The sequence below is a fragment of the Parathielavia appendiculata genome (assembly GCF_033297405.1).
Source record: "Parathielavia appendiculata strain CBS 731.68 unplaced genomic scaffold N657scaffold_4, whole genome shotgun sequence".
Lineage (NCBI taxonomy): Eukaryota > Fungi > Ascomycota > Sordariomycetes > Sordariales > Chaetomiaceae > Parathielavia > Parathielavia appendiculata.
The window spans coordinates 518,641-536,245 of record NW_026944223.1 but is presented as its reverse complement, the minus strand read 5'-3'; the positions used below and the strand labels follow the sequence as shown (position 1 = coordinate 536,245).

General features: G+C 55.9%; 6 protein-coding genes across 6 annotated transcripts; 2 read left to right on the top strand and 4 right to left on the bottom strand.

Moving 5' to 3' along the window:
• The first annotated feature begins 665 nt into the window (after positions 1-665).
• On the top strand, positions 666-3,147 carry N657DRAFT_643634 (acetyl-CoA synthetase-like protein). Its single transcript, XM_062792592.1, has 7 exons — positions 666-834; positions 887-1,122; positions 1,185-1,556; positions 1,615-1,872; positions 1,926-2,088; positions 2,138-2,472; positions 2,531-3,147. The coding sequence occupies exons 1-7, from the start codon at positions 792-794 to the stop codon at positions 2,861-2,863; spliced, it is 1,740 nt and encodes a 579-aa protein (XP_062648646.1). The 5' UTR covers positions 666-791; the 3' UTR covers positions 2,864-3,147.
• A 573-nt stretch (positions 3,148-3,720) lies between these two features.
• Positions 3,721-5,587, bottom strand: N657DRAFT_615924 (glutamate decarboxylase; the record flags this gene model as incomplete). Its single annotated transcript, XM_062790482.1, has 3 exons — positions 4,755-5,587; positions 4,665-4,705; positions 3,721-4,616 (listed from the first exon to the last, which is right to left on the bottom strand). Exons 1-3 carry the CDS (start codon positions 5,543-5,545, stop codon positions 3,721-3,723), a joined length of 1,728 nt encoding a protein of 575 aa, XP_062648645.1. The 5' UTR covers positions 5,546-5,587.
• An 829-nt stretch (positions 5,588-6,416) lies between these two features.
• Positions 6,417-7,846, bottom strand: N657DRAFT_643633 (RmlC-like cupin). Its single transcript, XM_062792591.1, has one exon. The coding sequence runs from the start codon at positions 7,535-7,537 to the stop codon at positions 6,710-6,712; it is 828 nt and encodes a 275-aa protein (XP_062648644.1). The 5' UTR covers positions 7,538-7,846; the 3' UTR covers positions 6,417-6,709.
• A 183-nt stretch (positions 7,847-8,029) lies between these two features.
• Positions 8,030-12,720, top strand: N657DRAFT_689268 (uncharacterized protein). The gene is made up of 3 exons (XM_062796986.1): positions 8,030-9,249; positions 9,760-10,116; positions 10,699-12,720. The coding sequence occupies exons 1-3, from the start codon at positions 8,469-8,471 to the stop codon at positions 12,579-12,581; spliced, it is 3,021 nt and encodes a 1,006-aa protein (XP_062648643.1). The 5' UTR covers positions 8,030-8,468; the 3' UTR covers positions 12,582-12,720.
• A 747-nt stretch (positions 12,721-13,467) lies between these two features.
• Positions 13,468-15,729, bottom strand: N657DRAFT_337151 (uncharacterized protein). Its single transcript, XM_062786888.1, has 2 exons — positions 15,504-15,729; positions 13,468-15,433 (listed from the first exon to the last, which is right to left on the bottom strand). Exons 1-2 carry the CDS (start codon positions 15,552-15,554, stop codon positions 13,505-13,507), a joined length of 1,980 nt encoding a protein of 659 aa, XP_062648642.1. The 5' UTR covers positions 15,555-15,729; the 3' UTR covers positions 13,468-13,504.
• On the bottom strand, positions 15,507-16,504 carry N657DRAFT_337138 (uncharacterized protein). The gene has a single exon (XM_062786887.1). It carries the CDS (start codon positions 16,414-16,416, stop codon positions 15,697-15,699), a length of 720 nt encoding a protein of 239 aa, XP_062648641.1. The 5' UTR covers positions 16,417-16,504; the 3' UTR covers positions 15,507-15,696.
• Between the last annotated feature and the right edge of the window lie 1,101 nt (positions 16,505-17,605).

Genomic DNA, 17,605 nt, shown 5'->3' with positions numbered 1-17,605 from the left:
GTGGCATAAAGACACGTGGCTAACAAACGACAAGATCTCCTTATCTATAGCTTCAGGTCCATGCTATGGGCTAAGGGGGGACGCCAGACCCTTTCAACCGCTGGATGGAATATTGGTCAAACGGAGTGTTTAGTATTTGTTACCTGCCGCAAGTTTGCCTTAAACTTATGAGGTCATGTGTGTAAACTGGTCACAGCTGGTCCTGAAGGGAGAAAGGTTGAAAAAGTGTGCGTCAATTTGAGGCGTCATGTTTACACCACTCAGGGGCTAACCTCCACTCTGGTTGCAGGGCAACAGTTGTCTTGGCAAAACCAGTCCTTGAAGCTCGGACCAACCGTTACCGCAAAGTGGGTGATTTATCGACCTGACCGTGCTGCAGAAGGCTTCCAAAAGAACCCGGAGCAATCGACTGAGCATCAAAGTTGAGGTGCTCGAGAAGACTTCGATTGGACTCAAAGTTCTGGGAAATGATCAATTCTGCGTGGAGTGACACTCCGCGACCGTTTGGGGATTGGGGAATGCGGGGTAAACCTGTTATTAGCGACTATCCGGGAATGTTCAAGGTTGGTGATGAAGAATATGGGGAAGTGGAGCCCATTGCTCCCCTCGGTTAAGGTTGCGGTGCCGATGGGGAGAACCGGGACAGGGGCCGACTCTTCGGCAACTGCTCAGGTGACTTGATCTCACTCATCAGCCCTGCCTCCTGTCATCTTCGTTCAGGTTTTGTTTGCCTCAAGAATCTGAAGTACACAGACAGTCGAAGGATTGACAGGACACCACACGGGCACAAGATGGTCTTCTATCCGCCGCCATGGGCTCCTAAACTCCCGTTCGGTAAGTGGAAGTGTCGGGCCTGAGCAGTCCATGCATTCTCATTCAAGAACAGCCCCGCCCGACTCGGTCACCATTGGCGAGTTCATGAGGAATGAGATCTATGGCCGCCATCCGATTGCCAAGAGCCGTAACCCCTTCACATGTGGTCTCACAGGCAAGACATACTCCGTGGCCGAGTCTCACAGACGCTCCGATCTGATTGCAAAGGCCTTGTCAAATATCATGGGCTGGGAGCCCAATGCCGACACTCCCTGGGACAAGGTGGTTGCAGTATTCTCCTTTAACACGGTGAGTTGCTCTTCTGCAGGTTAAGAGATGACCATCGATACCAAGGTCACTCATTATCGTAGATCGACTACCTATCAGTTCTACACGCCGTGCACCGCTTGTCCGGCATAGCCACACCTGCAAATGTCGCGTATTCAGCAAGCGAGCTGGAGCACCAGCTCAGGTCATCCGGGGCCAAGGCACTCTTCACCTGCGTGCCAGTGCTGGAGACCGCCTTAACAGCGGCGAAGGCTGTGGGGATTCCCGAGGCCAAGGTCTTTCTCATGGATTCTCCTCTTCACTCTCACAAACTTTGGGCCCCTTTCCAAACGGTCAATGACCTGGTCGAACTCGGCCTTTTAGTGCCAGACCTGGAGCCCCTGAAGTGGACCACAGGGCAGGGTGCACGTCAAGTGGCTTTCCTCTGCTACTCTAGCGGCACCTCTGGTTTGCCTGTGAGTTCTGCCGGTGACTATGAATCACACTCGCTCTCGCTGACATGGAGGACACCAGAAAGCCGTTATGATCTCACACCGAAACGTTATTGCCAACACAATGATGTACTGCCTTTTCGAAGACGTGGCCAGAAGGAAAGACGGCATTGAAACTCAGGTTGAGATGGGCCTCCTTCCGTTTTCCCACATCTACGGCCTGGTCGTGGTGGCTCACGCGGCGACTTGGCGCGGTGACGAGGTCATTGTATTGCCTAGGTTCGAGCTCACGGACTATCTCCGAGCCATTGAGCGGTTCAAGGTCAACCATGTCCCTGTGGTAAGCCTGCCAATGCACCATCCCCAGTGTAGCATTGCTAAGCCCAGCCCTAGGTACCTCCGATTATTATTCGGATGCTGAGCAGTAAAGATATCCTCAAGAAATATGACCTTAGCAGCATCAGGTGCCTCTTCACCGGAGCTGCACCGCTAGGGAAGGAGACGGTTGAAGAAATACTTCGACTATATCCCCGCTGGCGCGTCGGCCAGGGCTACGGTAGCCTCTTCTCCCCCCTGCAGACATTTGTTTTTCTGACAGACAGCAGGCATGACCGAATCCTCCACCGTCGTCTGCTCAACCAGCGAGCATGACATCTGCCAGGGGACCTCCGGCTCTCTGCTTCCCGGCTTTCGAGCCAAGGTTATCGATCGCGACGGCAAGGAAATCACCGAGTACGGCAAGCCCGGCGAACTGCTCGTGCAGTCTCCGTCGGTCACGCTGGGCTATCTGAATAATGAGAAGGCCACCGCCGAAGCCTTTATCTATGACGAGGACGGGCGGTGGCTGCGGACCGGGGATGAAGTCATCGTCACCAAGTCGGACAGCGGATACGAGCATATCACGATTGTGGACCGGCTGAAGGAGCTGATTAAGGTCAAGGTGCGCAAGATACTCCATGATAGTCTAAGAGAAAAGGTAAAGCTGACCCTCGCAACAGGGCCATCAAGTCGCCCCCGCCGAACTCGAAGCCCATCTCCTAACCTACCCCGCTGTCGACGATTGCGCCGTGATTGCCGTCCCAGACGAGCGGGACGGCGAAGTACCCAAGGCATTTGTCGTGAGACCTGCGTCAATGGCGTCGCGGAAGGATGACGATATGGCTGCCGAGATCATCAAGCACGTCCAGGACCACAAGGCCCATTACAAGTGGCTCAAGGGCGGGGTCGAGTTCATCGATGCCATTCCCAAGAGCCCCAGCGGCAAGATTCTGCGCCGGTTGCTGCGGGATAGGGAGAAGGAGGCGAGGCGGGCGAAGGGGGCTAAGCTCTGATCTGGTGTTGATGTGTAGTTGGCGATACCTGGCCAGGATCTAGATTGTCTTTGGGCGCGGTGAGTACAAGGCGGGTGGATCTGTTTGCATGTACTGTCGCTGCATAGGATGCTGCAGCGTATCTCGGAAATCTGCTCACACTTGCAGATCAAACCGCATCGTCATTTTGGAGACATAAGATGAGATCGCGTTTTGACTGCGTTTTCATGCGTTGACTTCCGGCTACATAGCTAGACAACCACCCCCCTTAACTCGAAACAGGTTATATCTTAGAAGTCTGCTCAAGCCTTGTCTTGGATGAATGATGGGAATTCCTGTGAGAGATGGTACGCTCTGCCGGACCCTTTCAACCTAGTTGTTACTAATCTCAAAATAAGGGATGAGGAGGTTGTATATATAAAGTGGGACAACTCCCGAAAAATCAGGAGGCGCCTAGTCAGGTCGTCGATATCCGCGCCAGACACATCCGCCGTCTAGATATGCGTAGGTAAAGGCGTACTCGATTCCTGGAACCCATGTCTTGGTTACATCTCCGCCTACCGCTTCTCCAGACGGCGGATGTGTGTGACGAGGGCATTGACGACCTCACTGAGCGCCTCCTGAACGGTCGGAAGTCGTCCCACTTCATGTCCACAACCTCCTCATCCCTTGTTGCCAGATTAGTAACAATCGCTCTTGAATGGGTCCGGCGGAGTGCCCTAGACCTTCGAAACGGAAGACTCTCCTTTGCCATTGCTTGATGTCATTAGTGATAAGTGTAAGCAGGTTCTCAATATGGTCGAGGTGGGGGTAGACGAAGGAGAAGAACGTCGCCGTGGACGTCCAAACCGGTCCAATCTTGGAAGCCCACCGCTCCCCTAGCACACAGTCCGATGAATCCCATCCGCCATCCTCTTCTTGACCTCCTCCCCAACCCTCTTCACCTTCCTCCCCTCCCCCTCCTTTTCCTTTTCCTCCTCCTCATCCTCCTTCTTCTTCTTCACAACAGGTCCCTTCCGCTGCTGCTCCTGCAGGATCGACAGATCCACCTCGTCCTTCTGCATCAGCGTCTCCGTCACCTGCACGACGTCCGTCACCAGCCTGTCGAGCAAGTCAAAGCTCATGTTGACGCGGACCACGACCCGCAGGATCTCGGTGTCGTCCTCCCCCGGCGGCAGCGCGTAGTTGGGCACGATCCACTGGCGCGCGCGCAGCAGGAGCGAGACAGTCTCTTGCTTGATGTGCGGGTACTCGCGACGGAACTCGTCGGCGAAGCGGAACGAGACGACGGGCAGGCCGGCTACGTACGCGGCCGAGGTTTCAACGTTGTTGTTTTGGCGCGGGGTAGCGGGGCCCAGGGTCGGGCCGGCGAGGAGTCGGCCTGTTGTTGCCGCGGAGGTGAGTGCGTCTTTGGCGCGGTGCGCAGCGTCGGATGCGGCGGCCGCGGTGGTTGAGGAGGTGGTGTGGTTGGTCGGGGCGGGGCGGTGGATGTCACTGACGCAGGTGTACCAGCCCGTGGCTTCAAGGCTCTTGGAGAGGATGCGCGCGTTGGCTAAGCAGTTCTCGACGACCTCGCGGTAGCCTTGGAAGCCAAGGTGGATTAGGTTGTAGTACTGCACAATGATTTGCGCGCCGGGGCGTGAGAAGTTGAGCGTGTAGGACTCCTCGGTGCCCCCGAGGTAGTGAAGCTCGAAGACAAGGTCTTTGGGGAGGTATGACTGATCCCGCCACACTATCCACCCAACGCCCGGGGTGACAAGTCCGTATTTGTGGCCTCGGTTCTGTTAGTGGAACTCCCGGATGTAGGTGGCTGTCTTCTTACCTGATGCGTTGATGGAGACGACTCGGGCAAGCTCGAAATTCCTGCCAATGTTAGGGACAACCCGCTCCTTGATTCCGGTAGCAGACTCACCATTTCCATCCACCAGTCCCAGCATATGTGAACGGAGCCACAAACCCACCGCTCGCAGCGTCCACATGAATCGGAATCCACACGCCCGTCTTTTCCTCGTACTCATCTAATATCTTTGAGATCGTCTCCACCGGCTCATAGTGCCCAGTATACGTGCTCCCCAAGATCACAAATACCCCAATGGTGTTCTCATCAACATTCTCCCTCACCAGGTCCGGGTCCAAGCAGAACTTGCTTTTTTCCGAAACAGGCAGCACGCGCGCCTCTACCTCAAAGTACCTCGCAAACTTGAGCAACGCGACCTGCGCATTCGCACCCATGATGATGTTCGGCTTGGACGTGTCCTTGCCCTGCGCCCGCCGGCGCTCCTGCCACCGCCGCTTCATGGCCAACCCGCCCAGGTGGATAGCCTCGGACGAGCCCACGGTCGGCGAGCCGACGGCCTTGTCGCCCTTTTGCACCCCCCACAAGTGGGCAAGGATGGACACGCAGCGGTTCGCGATGGACAGCATGGCTGGGTACTCGTCATTGTCGGCCAGATTCTTGCCCATGTTCTCGGCCATGAGTTTCTGCGCGTTGTCGTCCAGGTACGTGTCGACGAAGCTGGCCACGTTGAGATTCGGCCGGCCGTCCAGGTCCAGCTCGTCCTTGAGCATCTCGTACACGGTGTCTCCAGGAGCGCCGTTCTCCGGGATACGGTACTTGGGGATGTCGCGCTGGCTGGCGTACGGGGTTGAGAAGGGGGTGAGATGGGCTGTCTGGCCCGTTGAGGAGCCGCTCTCGGACGGCATGCGGAGATTCTGAAGGTGATGAATAATGTCTTCGGGGTCAACCTTGGTGTTGTTAGCGGTGCGGTTGAGGTGAGGATATTTAGATTCAGACTCACGTGGCGTGAGAGAGACATGATGGGCAGCTTTGTAGGTGTCGCTGTCGGGTGTTGTGGTGTAAGTTGGTAGTGAGTGGGTGGGGCAGTTGCAAAGAGAGAGAGGTTGATGAGGCGTGGGCAAAACACAGTAAGAGTAGATACGGCCGTTAATTGCCTGAATTGAATTTTCAAGCCCTCACTGTGCTCTCAAGCCGATTCTGTGATATGAGAAGAGGTTTTGTTGAGAGACTTTGGCTTGTGACCGAATGCAGCCTGCTGTCCATGGTGACATCATACCCAAACTGCAACGACAACCCAGTGTTGGGACAAACGGACCTCTTCACCGGACACAGCCACAGAGATCAGCAGGGCGCATTGCAGAACATTACTGGATACTGGATTGAGACAGGGCGTCGTTGTCAGGACTCGAATCATCCGGAGCTGCATACCTCGGCAAGTTGGTAGGAAAGCTGACTTGTCTACAGGTATAGCATTACTCTTACAGTTGAATGGAGACATCCCGTTAGGCACCCACTCTCTAGTTCGTTTATATGAAAGGGAAATTTCAAGTGACAGGGTGCTTTGTTTCATTGTGAACGTGAAGCTTCAAGTTCAGTTCGATGCAATGTGCGAAGGGTTAGGATTCTTGTAGAGAAGCTTGGACCAGTTTGACGCACAGACAAATTGCAAGCGGAGGTGAGAATTGAAGGTGCGCACAGACCAACTCAGGATGGGCATAAAAAGCTCGACCGGGCTCGCCCAACTTCCTATCCCTTCTTCTTTTCTTCTCCATCCAAGTGCAGGGGTTTTACGTGTATCAGTGAGGATTCGTCCGAGATCACGTTTTTGCTAGTTGAAAACTACAACCTGACCGCTCCTGTTGGGTCTTGACCTGGCAGGGAATTTTTGGAACTTTCCTCTTTGCAGGAATCACTCATTCCTTTCGTCTCCATCGGTCCATGGGGGCCGAGGCGAGGAAGGGCTTCAAATAATTTAGTCGCACAAGACCAAGAATGATAGTGATTATGCTTCCAGTCTATTTCGCCTGGCGCTATGGGTAACACCTTCTTGAACCATCCTTTTGCTAACATTACGCGGTATCTAGAACGACGACTTCTGCCTCGGCGTCACCCAAACTCTCCACCATAAGCTTGTCGCCAGCGTTGACACTATCGACAAACGCGCCGTCTCCTTCCACCAGCACTCCCTCTTCCCGGCCGTCCAGCCTGATCTTCGCTTTGCCTCCCTTCGTCATCGGCAAATGCACATAGACCTTCCTCTTTGTCGCTTCAGTCGCCTTGGCACCGACCGTCCATTCAAATCTGCTTCCCGGGGCGATAATGCCCGCAGACATGACGAAGTCAGCATGAATGGCGATGGTCCCGGGGATCGTGGGCTCGGCCGCCTTTTCCTGCTCGGCCGTCGCATTGACTCCGCCCTTGAGCGGGCTCAGCAGGTTAACGAAGCCCTTGCGCTTGTCATCGTCGTTGTACCGTCCCCAGTCGTACCGTGGCGCCAGGCCACGCTTCCACGGGATGGCCCAGATCTGCAAAAAGTGCACCGGGTCCCGCCCGTGATTGTACTCGGAGTGCGTGACGCCCGTGCCGGCCGTCGTGAACTGGATGTCGCCCCGCCCGACGACTTCCTGCTTCTTGTGCGTTGAGTCGGTGTGCGTCAGCTCGCCCGAGATGATGTAGCTGAAGATTTCGAAATCGCGATGTGGATGGGCCGGGAACCCGGAGTTGGCCTTGACCCGGTCCTCGTTGAGGACCCTCAGGGCGCCGAAGTGGGTGAAGTTGGGGTTGTACCAGTTGGCGAAGCTGAACGAGTGGTAGGTATCCAGCCAGCCGTGGTTGGCATGCCCTCGGGCAGCAGATCGGTGCGGCGTGATCTTTGCGTGACGGAGTGTGCTGGACATGGTGCTTCTGATTGTGCTCAGCATGGAATGATGGTTTGACAGTGGGGTATCTGAACGTGGTGTGAAGATTCTGACTCGTATGATTCAGATTGCGGATGGTATTCTGGGAACTTGATGCTCTGAGAACCGGATCTTTTCTCGAAGGCCTTGAAGACTGCGTGCTTTTATATCACAAGGGGAACGCTGGAGAGAACCGCGGAGTCGCTGATGGATGGCATAACCTTTAAAACGTGATGATTTGATGAGCATTCCAAATGCAGTTTTGGTTTGAAAACCTTCTAGTCTCTCTAATAATTCCTTACAAACTCCTTACAACATACTCATGACGCCAAACCTGACTTCCATTGTCCATGATGAGATTGATGGACAAAGTGGAGAATTGCCCGCCGCCAAGGCTGACCGAAGATTATCTCATGCTTTGCAGTGGCCAAGCGCCAACGTTAGCTGAGAGGATGACTCAGCAGGGCCTTCTTTTTTCCGGTTTCTCTCTGCGTTTCCCCCTCTCATTTTCTTCCCTCCTATGTTTGTATGACGACAGGAAATCAGTTTCAAATTTCGTCTCTTCACTGTGCCCAGCGGTATACACGGATTATCCTTTTGTTCCTTTTTTCATGTTGTTGGTTCAACGCTGGTCAGACTCCGAGTTGTGGAAACGCTTGCGGCATACTCTGTACTCCGGACACTTTGACTCGGAAGTGCTGGACAGGCCATCATGTTCAGCAGCCAAGTCAATGGGCATGTGAATGACAGACAACATTCAATGTCCAACAGCCACCTCCGCTCCTCTCAACAACGAGCCAGAAGCTGAATTTGTCTTCTGTCTGCAGGATAGTTATTGTTGAGCCTGTACTTCACATCTTTGTTCTGAGAACCAAGTGCCTCAAACACCTTGGCCTGTTATGAACAGGTTCTATACAGATCGCGCACGACAATGCCATTGTTGCTCACGACCTGTACCCGCCCCATTTCTGCTATTTATTATGAGACTCTCTTCAAAATACCCCCATCGTTCTACATTGGCAAGTTCGTCTTCACCATAACTCCTCCCAATACCATTCTTCCAACTTGGCGCTTCCTCCCTCGGTACTTTTCCCTTGCAACATCCACCATGTGCTACATCACCAAGAACGTCTACACTGTGTGTGCCCACACCAGAATGGGAGGACTTGTCGAGTGCGAGCATCAGAAAGCTAGGAACGAGCGATGGGAAGACGGCAGTTTCTGTCTTACTCTCCTGAGCTGCCGGCCTGTTGAGCAAACCAAACTCAAGTATTGGTTCTGCGACGGCTGCCGCGAGCACTACGACGGTTGTGATACGATGACGGTGGAAGCCGTTTTGAACTACTGGGCCTTCAAAAACGCTCATGGCTATTCGTCCAGCGTTTCTCCCAAGCTCATCGCCGCCGAGTCGGTCTTTGGGAGCAGAGCTCCTGCCCGCAAGGACGACCCTAAACACCCCCGGCGTGAGCTGATGGCTCTTGGTAAAGTGCTCCCCCGGAAGCCGTTCGAGACGCCGGTTGCCTGGCTGCAACGGCTCGAGGAAGCCAGAACACTGACGCTTGAACTGGCCGCGAAGTGGTCGGCAGTTGTCGGCCACCAGCGTCAACGCCGCGAACGTATTGGTGAGCGTGTCGTCCACATGCAGCCGCGGATATCGACGCCCATGTCCGTCTACCCATATGCCCATGCCCTCAGCTCAATTACCGAGCTGAGTGAGTCCCAGGAGAGCACGGCAAACCTAGTTCCATCGCATCACTCAGGGGCGTCTCCGCAGGTCCATTCTGAAACGCTTAGAAAGCTGTGCGGCGATGCTTCTTCGGAGTGCCTCCCTCGACGGTCGACAGAAGCCAAGGAATCAGAAACAGGTGACCAAATCAAGCAAGAGGTGGCAACTGTCTCGGAGCCTCTCGCTTCATCACCTCTCGGCCACGAAGTGGCCCAGGATTTCTGTTTCTCACATCGGCAGCCCCCTCACCCGTTGTGCCAGGCTTTGACTAGCTCGGGAAACAGCCAATGGAGGACCTCCCAGGACAATTCCGTTGTCGGATTTGAAGCAGTAACTCGAGAATCCGTTGCTGAGGCGTCCGGGGAAGCTATCAGCAACACCGGCGACGGGACAGTTGCGCCAACAGAATTCCCCGGCCAAACTGGCGATTGCACCAGCACTCTTCCCACGGGGCCATCCCAAGGTTGCGGTGTTTTAACTGAGAATGTGGAAAAAGTGCAGCACTGCCAGACCAACGACGGCAAGTTTACAGGTGTCTCCTTGAACGAGGCACCCACAAAACACGAGACGGAGGAGTTTGACCAGCCCAATATGACGAGCCATTTCTCCGTTTCCGACATCGACCCGGACGAGGCGGCAGCGCTGGCTAGAGTAGACGCCGTCAGTCCGATTTCGGTCGAGGTCGCCATGGACAAGATGAAGACGAGCTCTCGCGTATCGGAGACTAGGCTTCCGGAGGAGCACGAGACTGCTCCTGTTACAGTGCTCGAAATAGTCGCTCCCCAGCCCAGGCGTAGCGCCTCCCCGCCTCGCTTCGTTCAGGAATATGGCGGCGCTGCGACGGAGGATAGATGTGAGACGGATGATTCTTGGAGTGAGATTGGAAGTTCAGTGGGCCGACATGTTGGTCCATCGCCTGTAATGGTGGACTTGTCGCCAGAAGAAGGTGAGCGGCAGTAAGCGTGAGATCTACTAATGGGTGTAGCATGGATGATGAGGTAGGTGTGGTCGTAAACTACTACAGGCATTCTAGGCTGGATAACTGTTTCCCCCGAATTCATTAACTTTTACAGATCTGTTCAAACCGCTTTTAGATTTGAGGTGAATGTGACTTGACGCTTTCCAACTTGTCCATGTACCGAGTAAACATCCTCTCAACCGCAGATCAAGGGTTAGGGCTCACTGCCAGTGACAGGGCAGGTACGCGGTGTGTGACTCTTATCGGCCAAGCTCGAGCCGATAAAAGTGCCCCTCCATCACGTCCCAGGTCAAGGAGTTGCTCCGGCAGCATCGCATACAAATCACTCGGCGGCATCAAGTGAATGCGCCATGGATAAAACTCAGGATGCGCTGCTACGGCGACCTCTTTATCTCTTTGACTTACCACCGGAAGTTCTGAGCTCTCTTTCTCTAAAGCCTGATGCGGGGCTGCCAGCCCTGGTCGACGACGCATCCACCGGCGGCACTCCCTCTCAAAAACAGAGCCCAAGCCCCGCCGGGACCGAAAACGTTCTCGGATCGCAGGCATGTTCGCTTTGCGGCATGTCGTTTCTCACCGTCCAGGAGCAGAAGGACCACTTGAAGACCGACGTCCATTACTACAACCTCAAGCAAAAGCTGAACGGCCTCCGACCCGTCTCTGAAGCCGAGTTCGAGAAGCTTGTCAACGAGAACGATGTGAGCATCTCGGGATCCGACACGTCTGACAGCGACGAGGACGAGGACGAGTCTTCGCGGCGAGAAACCACGATCTCAGCCTTGCTCAAGAAGCAAGCGTCGCTTGCCGATAGCCGAGGGCCAAACGGTGGCGACAAGGAGGAAGAGCCAAAAGCGAAGAGGAGAGGGACAGGGAAACCGCCATTGTTGTGGTTCAGCTGCCCATTATTGCCGGAAAATACCTATTTTGGGATATACCGGGCAATGTTCACAGCGGACGAATTAGACCGGGAGGATGCAATCATCGACGCTATCAAGCAGCGACAGCTTCCGCCAATATCCATGCCCAAGGCTGCCAAGGATGGGAATACTGTACCGCCGGTCTATAACGGCAGGCATATCTTTCTTTGCATGATTGGAGGTGGCCACTTTGCCGCCATGGTGGTCTGCCTGGCCCCAAAGCAGAGCAAGCAAGGCTCGATTGGGCCACTCAACAGGGAGGCTGTCGTTTTGGCACACAAGACCTTCCACCGATACACAACCCGACGGAAACAGGGCGGCTCGCAGTCTGCAAATGACAACGCCAAGGGAACTGCGCACTCAGCCGGATCTTCACTGCGTCGGTACAACGAACAGGCCCTCGTAGAGGACGTCCGGGAGCTTCTCAAGGATTGGAAGGCCTTGATTGATACCTCCGACCTGCTCTTCATTCGAGCCACGGGCTCGACAAACCGACGAACTTTGTTTGGACCATACGACGACCAGGTCCTGCGGCCCAACGATCCGCGCATCAGGGGCTTTCCCTTCAGCACCCGGAGAGCTACCCAGAACGAGCTCATGCGGTCTTTTATTGAATTGACCCGGCTCAAAGTGAAGGAGATTCAACCCGAAGCAGCCTCCGTGCCCAACGACGAATCCAAAACCCCTAAGACAAAGGTCGATTCCAAAACCGCACCTCCCAAGCTCACAGAGGAAGAAGAGGCCGCCATATTCCACACCTCCCAGATCCAAGCCATGATCCGGCGCTCCAAACTCCCTGCCCTCCTCTCCTACCTCACCACAAATAGCCTCTCCGCCAATTTCCTCTTCCAACCCCCCGACTCGCAACAGAACCACCACGCACCCACCGCCCTGCACCTCGCGGCCTCCCAGAACTCGGCCCCGCTCGTCACAGGTCTCCTCGCCCGCGCCCAAGCCGACCCAACCATCCTGAGCAGCGAAAACAAGACGCCCTTTGATCTCGCCGGCGACCGCGCCACGCGCGACGCATTCCGCGTCGCGCGCGCCGAGCTGGGCGAAGAGGCGTGGGACTGGGACGCCGCGAGGGTGCCCGCGCCGCTGAAGCGGGAGGAGGCGGAACAGCGGGCCGAGAGGGAGCGCAGAGCGCTGGAGCGGGAGGAGGAGGCCAGGAGGAGGGCTGAGGAGGAGAGGTTGAGGGCTGAGGGGCCTAGGTTGGATGATAGTAATAGTAACAATGCTGGTGGGAGGAGGAAGAAGGGGGGGAATCTGTTGGGTGGTGGGGGGCCGCCTAAGACGGCGGAGGAGAGGAGGGCGGAAGAGGCCAGGGGGTTGACGCCTGAGCAGAGGATGAGGTTGGAGCGGGAGCGGAGGGCTAGGGCGGCGGAGGAGAGGATTAGGAGGTTGCAGCAGGGGGGTGCGTGATGGCGGCAGTTAGTTAGGATCTGTATGTAGGCCTCAGCCTGACTGAGAGAGCAGAGTCCGAGGGAACTAGCTAAGCCACCTGCCGGCCTCGATTACATGTCTCGATAGCCTACACAGTAGCTAATACAGTCAAAAGATTATGTGCTTGACCAATGATGGATCAATGTTGCTGCGCCTCACAGAGAGTTTTATCTGAGGCAGCTGGTTTTCTTCCCAGATTGTCCGAGCTGATGTTGATGACCACTGAACGCGATGGTGACTGGCAATGCGAGGTCCCTTTGGTAGTCGCCGTAGATTCCGCACAGGGCCTTGATGAAGAAGGCCTCTACATCCTTCCTGGCACATTGGCTGTACTCCTTCGGCTCTACATTTCTCCGTACGCCCATACGAGGTCATTGTTTCGGCGTTTTCTAGGTTGAACCAAATCAGATGCGGTCTGACCATCAGAGCTTGGGGTATATTAACTATTATGTACAGTTGTGCCCCTGAGCAGAGCTGTGTATGCAATACAGAAAAGTTCTACACAAGGGCTGCTTGTTGAGGAACAGAAATCAGATACCGTACTTTGCAGTCTGCACGTAGCTTCTGCCCTCGCAGCCCTTCCCTCCCATTGCGTTTGCTTCCCTATTCTCCCTTCCACGCATGCCTATACCCGCACCCGCCCTTGCTCTGCCTGTTCTTTTGGCAAAATGGAATAAGGAGATGAGAGAAAAAGACAATCGCAATGTTGGTGATGATGATGATGTGCTGAGACGAGAAACCGCGAAAAAGCCGCCCAAGGCTGTTGACCGACCGCCGTTGTGGAAATGCTGGGTTGATATACAATGCTATGCCGCGTTGCTTTCGTAAGGACCGTAAAGAATCAAAGATTGGTTTTGCGGAACGTCATCTTTTGGACATGGAAAAGAGACACCGGGCTCGTCTTAGAGCGCAAAGGCAGCGACCAAGGCCACAGCGGCGGCCAGACCGAAGCTGGCGTCGACGCGGCCACCGGCGGCCGTGACGACCGGCCTGCCGGTGGTGGTGGTGCTGGGACGCAGCGAGCCGGTGCCGGTGGGAACGGCGACGGCGGTACCGCTGGACGTGGTGATGACGCCGCCGGGGCCGCTGCCGCCCGGGGTGGTGCCAGTGACGATGGGAGCGGCGGTGACGGGGATGACGTCGACGCTGCCGGACGAGCCGGTGGTGAAGCCGACCTGGGGCACCGTCAAGGTGGTGCTGACGGTGGCGGTGGTGCTGGAGCTCGGGATGACCTCGCCGGCTTCGTCGGTGCAGGGCACCACGGTGGTCACGTCCACGGTGACGGTGGTGTAGACGGGCGCAACAGTAGGCGCGGCGGTGACGCTGATGTAGGTAGTGACCGTGGCATCGGTCGCGATGGCAGGGTTCTCATTGACCCACTTGCCGCAGATGCCCTGGAAGTAGGCGACAGCCTCGGCAATGATGGCGTCGGTCTCACCGTGGGCGTACAGGCAGTCGTAAATGTTCTTGACGAAGGTGGCATCCGGGCAGTAGCACTCGGCGTCGGTGTTGTCGGCGCAGCCGACGGTGAACAGGAAAGTGTTCAGGCAAGACGGGACGACGCTAGGGCAGGGGAGGGTCTCGATAGGCTTGGCGGAGCTGACAACACTGCTGGAGCCGCCAGCGACCTGGGTAGACGTGGTCGAGGCCCCGGGAGCAACGGTGACTGCCGAGCTGGGAACAACAACAGCCGAGCTGGGAACAGAGCTGCTCTCGACGGTGGTTAGAGTCTCGGTGACCGGACAAACGGTGGTGGAAACGGCAATGGTGACGACCGTAGTGACCACCGAGCTGGCCGGGCAGTTGGTAACAGTAGGCGCGCACGACGTGATAGTCGAGGTGCTGGTCGTGAAGATGGTCGAGGTGCTGACGTAGCTGGTCGTGATCGTCTTGGTGACGGGAGAGCTGGTAGCAGGAACCTCGATGCTGCTGCTGCCGCTGCCGCTGCCGCTGGGGACCACCACGCTGGTGCTGGGGCTGGCGCTGGTCTCCTGGCTCGGCGCCACCGAGGCAGTAGTGGTGGTGCCCTCGGAGACAATGCTGCTGCTGCTATCCAAAGAAGACACAGTTATGCTGCTGACTTCGCTAACGGAGCTGCTGCTGCTGCTGCTTCCAATGGTGATGGTGGCGCTGGAGACCTCGGAGCTGCTACCTCCCGGGCTGACAGAGGTGGTGCTGGTCACGGCGGGGGGGTTGCTGCTAGGCTTGACAGAGCTGATGGTCGACGACTCCTTCACCTCAGTGCTAGTAGTCGTGACGGGAGGCGTAGCGGTAGTGGCAGGCTTGCTGGTCTTGGTCTTGGGGGGCTTCGTGCTGGAAGCAGTGCTGCAGTCGAAGGAGATGGTGGGCACCTTGATGCTGCAGCTGGGCTTGGGCTTGTTGGGCTGGGGAGGGTAGACGATGGTGACGTTCTTGGCACCGCCGCACTGGCGGTTGACCACAGTGGTACCAGACTTGCGGCAGAAGCTCCGGTGCTTGCAGGTCGAGCCATCAGGCATGTCGTAGTGGAACTCGAGATCGCAGTCGAACTCGGGCTTGACGACGATGGAGCCCAGAGAGAACTTGTCGACGGCAGCGCCACAGCCGAAGGATGGCGACTTCTTCTTGTCCGAATGGCATGTGCCACCAATGACCTTCCTGAAGGTGCGGGGAGCAAACCGGCCGCCGACCCTGTCACCGTCATCCTCACACTTCCAACCGCTGAAGCTGAAATCACGGTAGCTGAAGAAGTCGCCGAAATCGAGGTCGTCCCAACTGAATCCGCCCTTCTGCAGATCGGTACACTTGTTGTCAATATTGGCCGGGCAGGTGAAGGGAGGAGCCAGGTTAAACTGCACAACGTAGTGTAAGTCATCTCGGCCAGACAAGCCATGTTGAGGTAGTGTCAGGAGCGGAACTTACTGTTGCCGTCACGCCGGCGGCGAGGGCCAAAAATTGAACGGTGGTCTTCATATTGAAGGGGTGCTCTGTTTTCAAATTGAGGTGGAACTGGGAACGATGGACTGGTGTCTGAAAACGTATCTGAGCGGAACTAGCGCTCTCAAATATAGCGGGGAGAAGTGGGCTAGCCAACGACAGTATGAACAATGAACTGTCAAGAACGAAAGGGCGAGGAAAAGAAGCGAATGACTTTGCCTCGGTGTGTTAGACTAAGAATGGAACGGAAAAGAGCCTCTGAACAGAGCGAGCTGGATGATAGGGGAAAGAGAAGAGACGGTGATGGGGGGTTGACGATTGTTGATATACAGCCCAGCAGCAAGCACCGGCATGACAGTCCATCCACCCTCCGTAACCCTTGCAAGTCACTCGACAGGGTGTGCCGGTTGTGGCCATGACCGGGGACCAGGCCTGACATGAGAGTCCATAATGCGTGAGGACTGTCTTCGGCATCTCCAAAACAAAAGTCTCCAGGGAGACAAGACCAATGAGAAAGCTCCAGAATTGACAGCGCTGTCCAGAAAGGCAAAGGTCGACATTGCAGGGTAGCATGTATCGCAACGTAGTCCGGCAGCGAACTGGCTGTCAAGAAACGGGTTCTGCTGGCGGCCGCGGTTGCACCGCTCGTCGTCGGAGAGCGAGCCACCTGCCCTGGAAGGTTGAAGTTGATGCCCCACAACTCTGTCGACTTTGTGTCCGGGTGTTTTGTTGGTGGCGCGCGGCTCTGACCACAGCGGCAGCACCCTGCCCCTGGTCGGCATGGTTGGCTGACAGGGGTCGGCTCAAGATCTGGGTCCAGGGGTCGGTTCCAGCCCGGCCAACACCACGACCAATCGGTTACCAGCTCGACCAGTGAACCGAAGGCCAATGTCTTCATCCCCGGAAGGCCGTTTTAACTGGCCGACGAGTCGATTATTCTTAAATCAGTGCCTCCATTTAGGGGCACCTCTGAGATGACTAGCGCTGGAGAACGACCGAGGGAAGCTTGGGTATCCAGAGGACTCACCCAGCAGATCACGGAGGCAGACAATGTGATGGTTTGTCTTTGATGAAATCATGAAACAGCGGCGGCTTGCTCAGCCACATCGGGGACGCTACTGCAGGTACTCCATCTGTGCGATGCTTCCCGAGCGTAGCGCGATCCCACCCTGCGGAGATCAGCTTGACCCAGAATGCTTGTTCTGCTTCGGGAGTTTTTGCCATGGTGGTGGATGGGCATGCCATTGCCAAGAACAACTCCGTTAGCCTTGCGAGAAGAGGGTTCCCTGCAGAGCCACGAGGAGGTGCGTTTCCGCAAAGGGATCAACAATGACCCAAGGTCGAACTTTCTCCATGCGGGATGGGGGTCTGCGGCAACTTTGTTGCGATGGTAGTAGGTATACAGCAAGCGGTACTGACCGGCAATCTCACTGCACTGCATGCGGTTGTTTGAAAGTCTCACCGAAGAGAGAAGGGGAGTTGGATCTCTCTACCTATGGCGGTTTGTCAAATCCGGGTTGCGGCCAGCGGCTGGCTCGGTCGAGTGCCGTGTTTCAAAGTGAGTCTTTGTCCGACTGGGCGGGAAGGTCTCTGTTTCAGGTGAGTGGACCGAGCCCCGAAAGAAGCGAGAATCTTGGCGTTCCAACACTTGAGAGATTAGCCCAACCAATCGGATTCCGCTTCGGCCCGATCGATGCTTTGCTCTTCCAGCGGCATACTGTGGTTACAGTTGTCAACGAGTGCCTTGCAACTGACTGTGAAAGCTGCTGTGCAGTGTGCTTACTCGTCAACTCGGTTCACTTTGTCGCGATCTCGATTCGCTTTATGTGAACTCTGGGCACCGCGGCACTATGCCATCCTACGGAGCGGCCTCTACCGAATCTAGGCTTCAGGTTCAGCAACAAGTACACACGATGTTCACCTATCATTGAAAGCCTCGATTTGGCTGGCATTGATGCCAGACGCACCCCAATAGGGCTAATGCTCAGTGATGCAAGATTCCATATTTTGACCATCAAGAGCGAAAGTCTGTAAAGACTCGTTGCTTCATGGCCGTCTGATTGTTTCTGAGTCTCTTGCGACCGTTC